The sequence below is a fragment of the Brachyhypopomus gauderio genome, unplaced genomic scaffold (assembly GCF_052324685.1).
Source record: "Brachyhypopomus gauderio isolate BG-103 unplaced genomic scaffold, BGAUD_0.2 sc72, whole genome shotgun sequence".
Taxonomy (NCBI): domain Eukaryota; kingdom Metazoa; phylum Chordata; class Actinopteri; order Gymnotiformes; family Hypopomidae; genus Brachyhypopomus; species Brachyhypopomus gauderio.
Genome location: NW_027506893.1, coordinates 1,192,855 through 1,205,806, shown reverse-complemented (window position 1 = coordinate 1,205,806; position 12,952 = coordinate 1,192,855). Strand labels below are relative to the sequence as shown.

Below are 12,952 nucleotides of genomic sequence, written 5' to 3'. Positions count from 1 at the left end.
ATGTCCCGGGCTGGATCAGTGACGGTACATATATAAGGTCTCTGGGCTGGACGGATTCTCCGGTCACCCACGTGTTTATGTTGTCTGTAGCGCGTCAGCTTCAATCAGACCAGAAAAGCAGATAAATATTTTGCAAACCTCTCAATTTTATAAAAGTTATGCTGAAAAACGTATTTTCAATACGTTGTAATTAATATTAACCCCGAAAATGTAATTTAATTTAATTAAACTTAAATTGAAATGGACTTTTAAAAGTTAAATGTTAAAGTCCTCTTCATCGATTAGTTGGGCTGGCTCTAGTTGAGCAGGTCAAAGGTCGTGCGATCATCCCGTTGAAAAAAGACACAACTTCACATTTTATTCATTACTGCCATCTAGCGTTACTTTCGAGTTTTGATATTGTCGACGAAAATCCCCCAGCCTTATAATTAGTTTTTTACGACTGCTAACATGCGTTTCCCAATACTTGTGATACATTGTCAAAACTCTAAACACAGCAACACATTTACCTCATACAAATAGCCAAATAGTTAATATTGTGTCCAAAAGCGCATTTTCTTAACTAAATAACAACTCTGCATTTCACAACGCAAACAAAGTTTTCTCTTTATACACCAACTTTGTTAAAACACAGCAAACCTGGTTCAGTATCCAATAATTCTTTCAAACACTAGCACAGATTCTCTATTCGAGATGAACATAGTCAATCACTGTACAAGCACTGTAAAAAACTAACATTTGATGGGAATACAGAAACAGTATTACATGTAATATTTTACTCTCTCCCAGCAAACACAGATATTGTACAGTAACATCTGTTGTTTCCTTAGTCAGTTAATTTTTACTGTAATCCGCTTCATTTGGACTTTTTTTTCAAATGTACATTTTTGGCAACATACTGTCTACACAATGAGTGATATTTACTGTTAGGTACTATATGGAATGTACTACATTAGATTAGACAGATGTAGATGAGACAAAAAAGGAGTCAGTAACAGTTTAGCAATTACCATAATTGGAAACATAATTAGCCATGGTTCCATATGTGTAAAAATACACATATACAAAAAAAGCCACACAAGGGGAAAAAACAGGATACAAAACTGAAAAGTCTTGTTAGGTCTAATCTAAACGGTCTTCAGCAGTTGGCCACATGTTTTCATCCACATCACATCTGATGTTGGCCCTTGCCATGCACCTGGGATAGAAAAAGTGTTATATTTGCTCCTCTCTGACCCGGCATATTACTGTACTTTATTATTATTATTATATTACATCTTATTTCATTGATCTATATGTGCAAAATTATGCATTACAGTAATAGCTTTTCAGCTGCCTTTGTTTTTGCAGAACTTTGCATTTTATACAATTTTCATTTTCATTTTCATCACAGGTTTTCATTTTTTACATGCTGTGTGCAAGCAATTGTAAATAAGACAAAAATAATCCGGAATTTTGTTATTGGATAATCTTGTGTGTATAGAAAATGTAAGCATAATAGAAACATGTAAAATGACTGCATTTTGTGCAAAAACAACATGAATTGTACTAATTGTATAAACACTGAAGACTGATGTTGTGTTCACTGTGTTTAGAGTTTTGAAAATGTGACTACAGATTGGACAAACGCATGTTAGCAGTCGTAAAAAACTGTAGTAAATTAAATGGTTAGGAATGGGGTTTCCATCTATCAAGCACACACTATTAGACAACATCAAACTACTCAGCATATGTTCAACTTATCAAACTATGTTCTGTGAAGCTAAAATAAATGCAGACTGGTAAAAAAAAGTTATATGTAAGTTATATGTAAGTTATATGTAAGTTATATGTTTCCCTCAGTCAGAATCAGTTTGTGTTAATGGCCTTTGGAAAAGGCCTGGGGCAGACCAGTTACAAGATGAACCCAATCAAATCACCATCGTTTGAACTGGACACTGCAGGTTATAGCACATCAACCTTATTTCACAGGCTTGTTTATGGCACAAACACTGGCTAATCAGCCAACGCCATTTTTAGCACCAAATATGCAACTGCATTGTATATTTTATTGTTACTCAATCACTAGTGTGTAATTATGTCCAAATATATTTCTTCATACTGATGTAACTAAGGAGAGGCCTGTCTCCTCTCCCTCTGTGGTTTTTCGCTCTTCCCCCCTCTCTCTCTTCTCTTTTGCTTTTTTTTTATAAATCCCCCACACACATAATTCTGCAGCATTATCTCCCACTTATAATATTGCTCACAAACTGAAAAAAACATTTGATAGTACACACTGATGTTTGTGTTGATGGCCATCTAGCTGCCTGTGTAGGTTATATGAGTTTACAGACAGTCCGATACACACACACACACACACACGCACACGCACACGCACACACACACACACACACACACACACACACACACACACACACACTCTCTCTCTCTCTCTCTCTCTCTCTCTCTCTCTCCCTGTCTCTCCTACACACACGCACACACACACACACACACACACACACACACACACACACACATAGATTGCATATGATGATTTTTTGTTTCTTGGCATCTTCTGAGAGATCCTGAAACAATACCCCTCCTCTGGTTACCATGGAGACCCAGTGTTCGATTTTGTGTGTGTGTGTGTGTGTGTGTTTGCAGTGTGCTCCATTGAAACAACCAAGAAGCAGGTTCTGAAGGACAGGAACATGGCCCATATGCGGAGAGCAGAAGTTCCCTCCCACTCGCTGCTCTATAGCATCACTAACATGCAGCACGGGGCAGTTCACTACGCCTCACTTTAAATTCCACACACTCCCTCTTCAATCCCCTTTGAACTTTGCAGTGAAGTGCTGAACTTGAGGTTTTTTGGCCTGACCTAAATTAAGGCGATGTATTATTTAAGAGTTCTGCTCTATCTTGTCTAATGGCCCTCGGGTTCTCTCAGATCGTGTGTGTGTGTGTGTGTGTGTGTGTGTGTGTGTGTGTGTGTGTGTGTGTGTGTGTGTATAGCCCTCGGGTTCTCTCAGATCGTGTGTGTGTGTGTGTGTGTGTGTGTGTGTGTGTGTGTGTATAGCCCTCGGGTTCTCTCAGATCGTGTGTGTGTGTGTGTGTGTGTGTAGCCCTCGGGTTCTCTCAGATCGTGTGTGTATGCGTGTGTGTGTGTGTGTGTGTGTGTGTGTGTGTGTGTGTGTAGCCCTCGGGTTCTCTCAGATCGTGTGTGTATGCGTGTGTGTGTGTGTGTGTGTGTGTGTGTGTGTGTGTGTGTGTAGCCCTCGGGTTCTCTCAGATCGTGCCTGAATGATCTTTGTGTGCGAAGCATAACTCCAATAACTAAAGTGAACAGATGGTAGGAGAACCAGGGTGACGATATCTTGCTTTGCAAGAGTTTTTGAGGTGTATATCATCTTGTCTTGTAACATGTCTTGTGTTATCTTTAGACCATGTTATCGTTGTAGCTGGATTTTACAAGGATCTGTAATATATATATATATATATATATATATATATATATATATATATATATATATATATATATATATATATATATATATATATATATATATTACAAGGATAGATAGGTTGAGACTTCCAATTATGAAATCTGTGGCTATCTTCAGAACTGTTGGTTTCCTAAGGAAGTAAGAGATGACGTGTTTGCCTGTGTTGTGCCTGTGTTGTGCCTGTGTTGTGCCTGTGTTGTGCCTGTGGACAGCTGAAGCACTGTCTGCTAATGTGACAACAAGAGGTTCGTCTGGGCTCACTTATCATCCTAAAAACAGCACTGTTGTCATACTTAAACCCTTCAGAATCATCTGTGATGATGCAGAGATCACTCCTCCTCTTAAGGTCATCACTCCTGCACTAATGTCCTATATGAGACCAAAGACATTAAAGACAATGTCAAGTGTGAGATGAATGCCATGTACAATAATAACCATGATACTATAGCCTGCAACCACTCTAGATTTACCATCAAAAGAACTAGCATGAGAGGATTATCACCCATTCTTCCTCGTGCATTAGTGCAGTAGTGTATTACATCTCATTAGATTTGTAATCAGCGGTGCATTGGTGCAACCAAAAGATGGCTTGCTGGTTTTGTAGAACCCCTTCAGACCTTTGAGTGTTTGTCGCAATGGACATCGCCCTAATGACATACCTGCTTACGTTACCGGTTGTTGCTATGGCAACAACGAAGTTAGGACAACGAAGTTTGGAAACTCAAAGAGATCTACACGCTCTCTGAACTTCAGGACTTCACTGGATGAATGTTGTGATTTAAACATTTACCTTTTCTGACATAAACTGGTATAGTTTCACCTTCTAGATGAAGGACCTCTGTCCAGATTGTGCTTATATATAGCTACACATACAAAAGTGGTATACGTTACGTATATGTGGGTTGAAAATGAAAACCCCACGATAAGGGAAATATTAGCATAAATTGATCATAAACTCCATGATAACGGGAATATTAGCATAAATGGATCATTTCAATGCTGACATTTGATTGGCTAATTGAGCGGATCTCCTGACTCAGACGGATCACCGGAATGATTCCGGTTATCCATGGGAACCGGAGCGGTCGCTATAGTGACACGGCGGAGGGGGTGAGCGCGTGTGGGAGAACGCGCGCGCGAGGAGCGACGTTCTATTCGTATATGAAGCAGATAGTGATGATCGACCTGCACCACCGACCCCACCTGCACCAGCACGCCTCGGTCTAAGGTAGGAGACCTGCTCGTATACATATGTGCATAGGAGATGACGAACCCCAACTACACTAATACACATCACGATAAACTATGAAGCGATATTGTATATTTATAAGCGTTTCCGCGTGCACTGTGGACGAGAACACAATGCATTTGCACATATTAACCGGATTTGAGTCTTCCAGATATAATTACATGAATATGTTGAAACATGTTGCTGTTTATTCTAATTGTTCTGCACGTTATCTTTAACGCGAGCGAGTGTCGCCACCACAGCACAAGAGCGAGTGTGTGTAAATGTGTGTTTTAGTGTCACAGGTGACCTCTAGCGCACAGGTGACCTGCGCTCTTTGGTCACGCTGCTGTGTCTCCACTACACTGTAGCCTCTCCTGTAAATACAGAAACGCTTCGTTGTTTTACTTTTAAGGCAGGTTTCCTTCATCGTCCGCTGGGTCTGCGCGGTACGGTATTATAACGGATAACGGGTTCGTCTCGTGTTTCTTGAACCTGGCGCGTTAGAGACACGCGTGTTCAAGGGTAGAGACCACACGCAGCAGGTCGGTGGACTCTCATGTAATCACGCGTTCATTTACGTAAAGACACCAGCCTGTTTGACTATGATTGTGGCCCATTTCAAATAGAGTAGCATCTTTTTCTACGTTAAACATAACGTTACGTTACGCATAATTTTGTACAGGTGCAGGTTCTTATACATACACAGGTCTAAGAGTCTACAAGTATGTTCATAAAATGAAGGATAATCGGTGTTAAGTAGGTTTCATCTAGAATATTTAAACCATTTCTTTTGCACATTTTACATATTACTTACAGACTGTATTGGCTATGACTTTGCCTATGACAGTGTTACGTTGTGGGAGTTACAGACCTTTAGCTTGTGTCTGCCTGGATACGGGGTGTTTGGACCCTTCTCTGGAAACATACTCACTTAAGCCACATGTAGGAAAATTACTCTACATTAAGGTCATCTTCCTCTTCTGCAGAAGCAGTGTTGTGTCTGGATGGTGACTAGTAACCTGTTTGTTCTGTACTACACTTTAATTAGGTAATTAAGGGATGCTCTTGATTACCCTGCTAATGTGTGTAGTGAGGAGTAACAAATACCTGGTCTGGTTGGTGGTCTGTCTGAACAGGGTTGAGAACCTCTCTGTTGAAAATAAACCTACTAAAACAGTTCAAACAAATGGTGAAGTTTATTAAATTCACAGCTAAAATATATATTTTAAGAAATATATAAGAAATTGTGAGTTGCTCAGTAATCTGTTCGCCACAGGTGTCGATGTTTTTAGAGATGTTTCTCTAGCATGTCTACACAGAGTGTACATCCCACATGTTCTTAGAGATGTTTCTCTAGCATGTCTACACAGAGTGTACATCCCACATGTTCTTAGAGATGTTCCTCTAGCATGTCTACACAGAGTGTACATTCCACACATCTTACTAGTCTGGTGCATTGCAGACAAGATGGTACAGTTTCCTGATGTCAGAGTGTTTCTGTGGCTCACCTGGTATTGTACAGTGCTAGCAATAATTAGATTATGGTTTCAGTTCCCTATGGCGCATATGTATTGAAAAAACAAGTCACTGGAGGTAAGAGTATCTGGCAAATCTAAAAGTACAGTGTGACAGGCGAGGAGTGCAAATACAAAGGATGTGATCACGAATGGGGGGATTTATTTGGTAAAGTGCACAAACTAAAAATTTGTGAATGAATCCAAATGAAAGATTCAATAACCAGCAGTGAACTGGTATAGAGACAATACATATAACAGACCAACGACCCTCAGGTGTCAGGTGTCCTAATAGGCCCCGCCCACCTGAGGAAGGAACACAACGCAACAATAACAGGACAACATGAAATACAGCCGCTGCAGACAGAGGCGGCCGGTAGGGGCCGTTACGTGACATAAAGTAGTTAAGTGAACTGCCACGATCCAAAGAGTCGATTTGAATCGAGTGACTTGGTCTAAAAATGAATCTCATGTGTTTGTCTGGGCTGCACTCTCGTGTGTGATAAGAGCCTTGTGTCAGTCCCTTAATAGGGGATGCACTCGGACGAGTGGAGCAGGGCGGGGTGGAGGGGAGAGAGGTGCCCCGCCTCCACCCTCGGCTTCACCATGCTGCCGGACGACGACCGCCACGAGAGGCCGAACACTCGTCACGCCACGCACGGTAAGCCATCAGCGCACGTGACCCACGCATGCACACGTGCGTATCCTTACGAGAGCCATTTGATGGTGCCATGGGGACAGAGAGCGCGAAATAGCTCGTAGTTTTGAGACGGGCCGAGTGTGTTGACGCTGTTGTTCGACGGCTCTGCCGCAGACCCGGAACTGGTACCCGATGACCGTTACCATGGTATCTACTTTGCGATGCTATTGGCCGGCGTGGGCTTCCTGCTGCCGTACAACAGCTTCATCATGGACGTGGACTACCTGCATCGTAAATTTGCCGGTAATGTGATCAGACTCACCTGGGAGATCAGACCAAACAAGGTGTAACACCACAATCGTGGGCTCGAGGGAGCAAAGGTGTCGTCATACCCATAAATGTCTTTGAGATGGACTGAGAGATTAGATGTGTGTGTTGTGAGCTGGTTTATCTCTAAAATACAGCCATAACCGTGTTCTCAGACCTTCAAAGGCCACTTACAATGTACAAAACTAATATGTAAAATCATATTCCTGTTCATCACGGGCACATTCTTGTACAATACTGCAGTGAGCACAGTGAGTGGGTGAACATCTTTGTACTGGAAGAACTATAGCTCGGGGGAGACAGAGATATACCTCACCTCCCCCTCTCTGTGTCTGTCTGTCTGTCTGTCTGTCTGTCTGTCAGGTTCCTCTATTGTGTTTGACATGAGCCTGACGTATATATTGGTGGCCCTTGGAGCTGTTATCCTGAATAATGCTCTGGTGGAGAGACTGAGTCTACACACTCGCATCAGTGTTGGTGTGTATACGCACACACACACACACACACACACACACACACACACACACACACACACACACACACACACACACACCAATACGCACAGTATAAATAAAGTAACCTTGTATGAACCATTTTCCTGTGTGTGTGTAGGATATCTGTTTGCGCTGGGTCCCCTGGTGTTTGTGAGTGTGTGTGATGTTTGGTTAGAACTCTTCAACTCTACACACTCCTATGCTGTCACACTCACTGCTGTGGCCATTGTTGCTTTTGGATGCACAGGTTAAAGCACACACACACACACACACACACACACACACACACACACACACACATACACACACACACACACACACACACACACACACACACACACACATACACACACACACCTACACACCTACACACACACACACACACTCACTTACACACACACACACACACACACACACACACACGCATACACACACACCTACACACACACACACACACCTACACACACACACACACACACGCTTACACACACACACCTACACACACACACACACACACACACACACACACACACACACACACACACATACACACACACCTACACACACACACACACACACACCTACACACACGCACACACACACACCTACACACACGCACGCACGCACACACACACACACACACACACACACACGCACACACACGCATACACACACACACACACAAACACACACACACAAACACACACACACACATATAAATATTTACATTTTCTTTCTCTCGTACCCTGTTTTTATCCAGAATTGAAGAGTTGAAACTCCTAAAGTAATTAAATATTAACTGTTTAAATATGTAATACATTAATATTTTGCCTTTTTGACTTCTGCAGTGCAGCAGTCCAGTTTCTATGGTTACACGGGGATGTTACCCAAGCGCTACACCCAGGGCGTGATGACAGGAGAGAGTGAGCTACAACTTCTGTGTTACCGTAGCGACAATAAACAAACAAGCACTACTGTTGATTTCCAAGCACTGTTAATTTTGACCATTACGTTTAAATCTTACCTCCTACTTCTTTAATACTTTTTAACGTAGATAAGATCTAATACTGGGGAAAATGCGTGGAGTCTGAATGTAGTGTTGTTCTAGGAACCGCTGAACGGGCGTTTCTCGTTTGTGACGCAGGCACGGCGGGCGTGATCGTCTCTCTGAGCCGCATCTTCACCAAGCTCCTGGTGGAGGACGAGAAGAACAACACCATCATCTTCTTCCTCTTCTCCGTCTCCATGGAGACCCTCTGCTTCCTGCTGCACATGCTGGTGTGGCGGAGTCGCTTCGTGCGCTACCACACCGGCCGGGCTCGCCACGGTGACGCCTGGGTCAGAGGTCAGGTCGCCACGGCGGCCGCGCAGCAGGGGGGCGGGTATCGGATGCACCGTGACGTCAGCACGGAAGACGAGGTGACGCGTGAGGACGGAGCGCGATTCGTTACCTGTTACCTTCTGAGCAGCGCCAGGCTGTACCAGACGATTGCAGATGGGTCTTCTTTAGGGAAGATCCCTCTTTATGTTGGTACTAGACCAGAGCACAGTGGAGGATCTGGACTCTGTGCAGACTGGACTGGTGATGGAAAGGGGAGCTGGTGATGTCACACCAAATTATTTCTGATGTTATATTAATAAATATTTTATATGCAGACTGTGTTATTCTGGTCCCGTCTAATAAGGGCCAGCCATGGTGTGATTATATGAATACAGTATCTTTATGAGAATCATGATATGCTAGGATTTACTAGAATATTCTTGCTGACCCAAGTGAATGCAAAGTGGGTTGCATGAATGGGTCTTATCTGTGATGTCTTAGTCCTATATTAATCTCTCTATCTATGTCTGTGAATCTGTCTCTCTCTCTCTGTCTCTCTGTCTCTCTTTCTCTCTGTCTCTCTCTCTCTAGGATGGTGCATTAAGTCCTAGTGAGGGTGATGCTACTAACCCCTATAACGGTTGCCATGGTGATGGAACATATGTCCGATTTGACGTGCCAAAACCTAAAACCAAAAGGACATGGGTCACTGTCAAAGGTGAAAGACCCACTCCCATCATCATCATCATCATCATCATCATCATCACCATCATCATCATCATCATCATCAGTAAACGCTGATCTTCACAGTTCAGATTTTCAGGGTAATGGAATTAAATTCATTTGTAATATAGAGAATTTGGAAGTGTTTAAAAAAACGTTTGGATGAACACTCGGATTCCCAGCTTGTCATGAAATTGTTAAAGGTTATCTCAATCACACCTGTCTTTCTCTCTCTCTCAACCTCCCCCACTCTCTCTCTCTCTCTCTCTCTACCTCTCTCTCTCTCTCTCTCTCTCTACCTCCTCTCTCACTCACTCTTCCTCTCCCAATTACTCACACCTGCTTTTATTTATGTTTATACATCCCCCTCTCTCCCTTCCTCCCTCCCTCCCTCCCTCCTCCTCTCTCTCTTTCTCACCACTCTCTCCTTCTCTCTCTCCCCCCTCTCCCTCCCTCCCTCCCTCCCTCCCTCCCTCTCCTCCCCCCCAGATGCAGCTCTGCGGAGGTGCGCGGTGGTGCGTGTCCTCTGGCCCTACATGCTCTCCATCTGCGTGACGTACTTCGTCACGCTGTGTCTCTTCCCGGGTCTGGAGTCAGAGCTGCGGAACGATGCACTCGGTGACTGGCTGCCCATCCTCACCATGGCCCTCTTCAACATGGCCGACTTTGTGGGCAAGGTGAGCATGCTCAGAACCACGCTCGCTAGACCCCACACCACGCTCAGAGAACACGCTCGCTAGACCCCACACCACACTCCCTAGACCCCACACCACGCTCGCTAGACCCCACACCACACTCAGAGATAACACACTCGCTAGACCCCACACCACGCTCAGAGATAACACACTCGCTAGACCCCACACCACGCTCAGAGATAACACACTCGCTAGACCCCACACCACGCTCAGAGATAACACGCTCGCTAGACCCCACACCACACTCAGAGATAACACGTTTGCTAGACCCCACACCACGCTCAAAGATAACACGCTCACTAGACCCCACACTACGCTCAGAACCATGCTCGCTAGACCCCACACCACGCTCAGAACCACGCTCGCTAGACCCCACACTACGCTCAGAACCACGCTCGCTAGACCCCACACTACGCTCAGAACCACGCTCGCTAGACCCCAGACCACACGCAGAGAGAAAGGATTTGGATGGGGACAAAATTCATGCTAGCGTGGTTTGGAACGTTTGAATTTGACGGTGGCTGATATTTGGAACCAACAACCAGCTCAAATTCCATAGCACCAAAAATAGACAATAACATGAAACTAATGAAACATGCAGACTGCAGATTGCCATGTAAAATTGGAGTATTCTGCATAAATATGTAATTCTTCATGATGTACAACATATGGACATAATCATATATCAAGCCTTAACTGAAGCATACATTTACTACATAACAATAAACAATACCCAATAAAACTTTTAAAAGCATCTTCGAACACAAAGCCTGAACTTCCTTTGCCACTTCATATGCCCTCATGCATCCATCATCCATCTGTAACCCCCCCCCAGATCCTGGCTGCGTGCCCGTACGACTGGGGCGGCCCACAGCTGGTTGCGTGCGCCTGCGTGCGCGTCCTCTTCCTCCCCCTCTTCGTCATGTGTGTGTCTCCCGCGCGGCGCCCCCTGCTGGTGCACCCGGCCTGGCCCTGCGTTCTCTCCGTGCTCCTGGGCATCAGCAACGGCTACCTGGGCTCAGTGCCCATGATCCAGGCGGCGGGCACGGTGCCACGGCAACAGAGAGAGCTGGCAGGTGGGTGGGTGTGGACACACAGCGCTCTGTTGATCCATTTATATTTTTAGAGAGATATCTCTTCTGAGATACATTCTGAGGTACATTCACGGCTGAAGTCATCACGTGACTAACTGAAACGTGAACTCTCACCCTGTCTTTGTGCCCCTTGTCTCCCAGGGAACACCATGACCGTCTCCTACATGGCCGGGCTGATGCTGGGCTCCGCGGTGTCCTACTCCACCTTTGGCCTCACCTCACACGCACCATCTCCACATGCGCTCAACACCACCCTCACCCTGCACAGCTACACCCCCAGGGTCTGACGTCTGCCCCGCGGCCGTCTTCACGTGTACAGACGCCGACACAACCATCTCCCACACCACCACCTCCCACACCACCACCTCCCACACAACCATCTCCCACACCACCACCTCCCACACCACCACCTCCCACACCACCACCTCCCACACCACCACCGCCCACACCACCACCTCCCACACAACCACCGCCCACACCACCACCTCCCACACACCCACCTCCCACACCACCACCGCCCACACCACCACCTCCCACACCACCACCTCCCACACCACCACCTCCCAAGTCATTTGCACCGTAGCAGAATTTCTAAAGGAGCAATGATGATCTCTTTCACCTGGCTAAAATAAACACAGTTCATCCTGCCGTGTTGTGGTGTTTGTTCAATGCAACATCTATTACGTGACCAATGAGAAAACAGATTGAGGGAGGCGGACAGGTAACTTCAATCCGCCTTCAATCCGCGAGGTGATGACGAGACAATGAGTTGATGCGAGGTAATGACGAGACAATGAGGTGATGACGAGACAATGAGGAACACCTGGATACAATAACAAAACTAAACTAAAACAAAAACACATGGATGGTGTTGCCATGGAGATTATCCGTACTATTACCTAGGATGTGTTCTGTGATCAGAAGCAAAGCACTTTGTAAGTCGCTCTGGATAAGAGCGTCTGCTAAATGCCGTAAATGTAGAATGATTGAAGGAATCGTGACGTAGTTACAATTAAAGTTAGCTTTGCTGCTACAGTTAGTCTTACAGTATTTTCTTTGACAGTAGTAAGTAAAATTGGGAGCATGACTACAGAAGAAGCAGTAATAAACAGCAGTGCATATGACAGCCTACATAGATGTGCACCAGAGCCTGAGAAACGTGCTGCGGTTGTGTTCTGATGTCAGCAGAACGTGTTTCTGCTTCAAGGTCACTACTGTACTCCTCCATCCCTGTAGTGTTTTGTGTGGTGGGTGGGAGGGTTTCTTCATGATCACTGACACCTTCACCAGCATCCTCTCCACCATCTCCACCGTGCTCAGTTTCGCTCCCAGCACTGAGCTGGCCTTCCTGGTGATCCTGTTCAGTCTGTTACAGATCTGTTACAAAGATGGCACTTGATACCATGGATTCAAAGAAACATCTCAACA

At 44.9% G+C, this 12,952-nt stretch overlaps 1 protein-coding gene across 2 annotated transcripts; it reads left to right on the top strand.

The window, feature by feature from the left end:
- The first annotated feature begins 4,572 nt into the window (after positions 1-4,572).
- Positions 4,573-12,172, top strand: slc29a4b (asolute carrier family 29 member 4b). 2 transcript variants are annotated; one of them, XM_076990059.1, is made up of 11 exons: positions 4,573-4,713; positions 6,751-6,891; positions 7,045-7,173; positions 7,561-7,674; positions 7,810-7,938; positions 8,540-8,614; positions 8,836-9,110; positions 9,604-9,730; positions 10,225-10,412; positions 11,266-11,506; positions 11,666-12,172. In XM_076990059.1, the coding sequence occupies exons 2-11, from the start codon at positions 6,765-6,767 to the stop codon at positions 11,809-11,811; spliced, it is 1,551 nt and encodes a 516-aa protein (XP_076846174.1). In that variant the 5' UTR covers positions 4,573-4,713; positions 6,751-6,764; the 3' UTR covers positions 11,812-12,172. The 2 variants fall into 2 exon arrangements, with proteins under 2 accessions (XP_076846174.1, XP_076846175.1); XM_076990060.1 differs by lacking the exon at positions 7,810-7,938.
- The last annotated feature ends 780 nt before the right edge of the window (positions 12,173-12,952 follow it).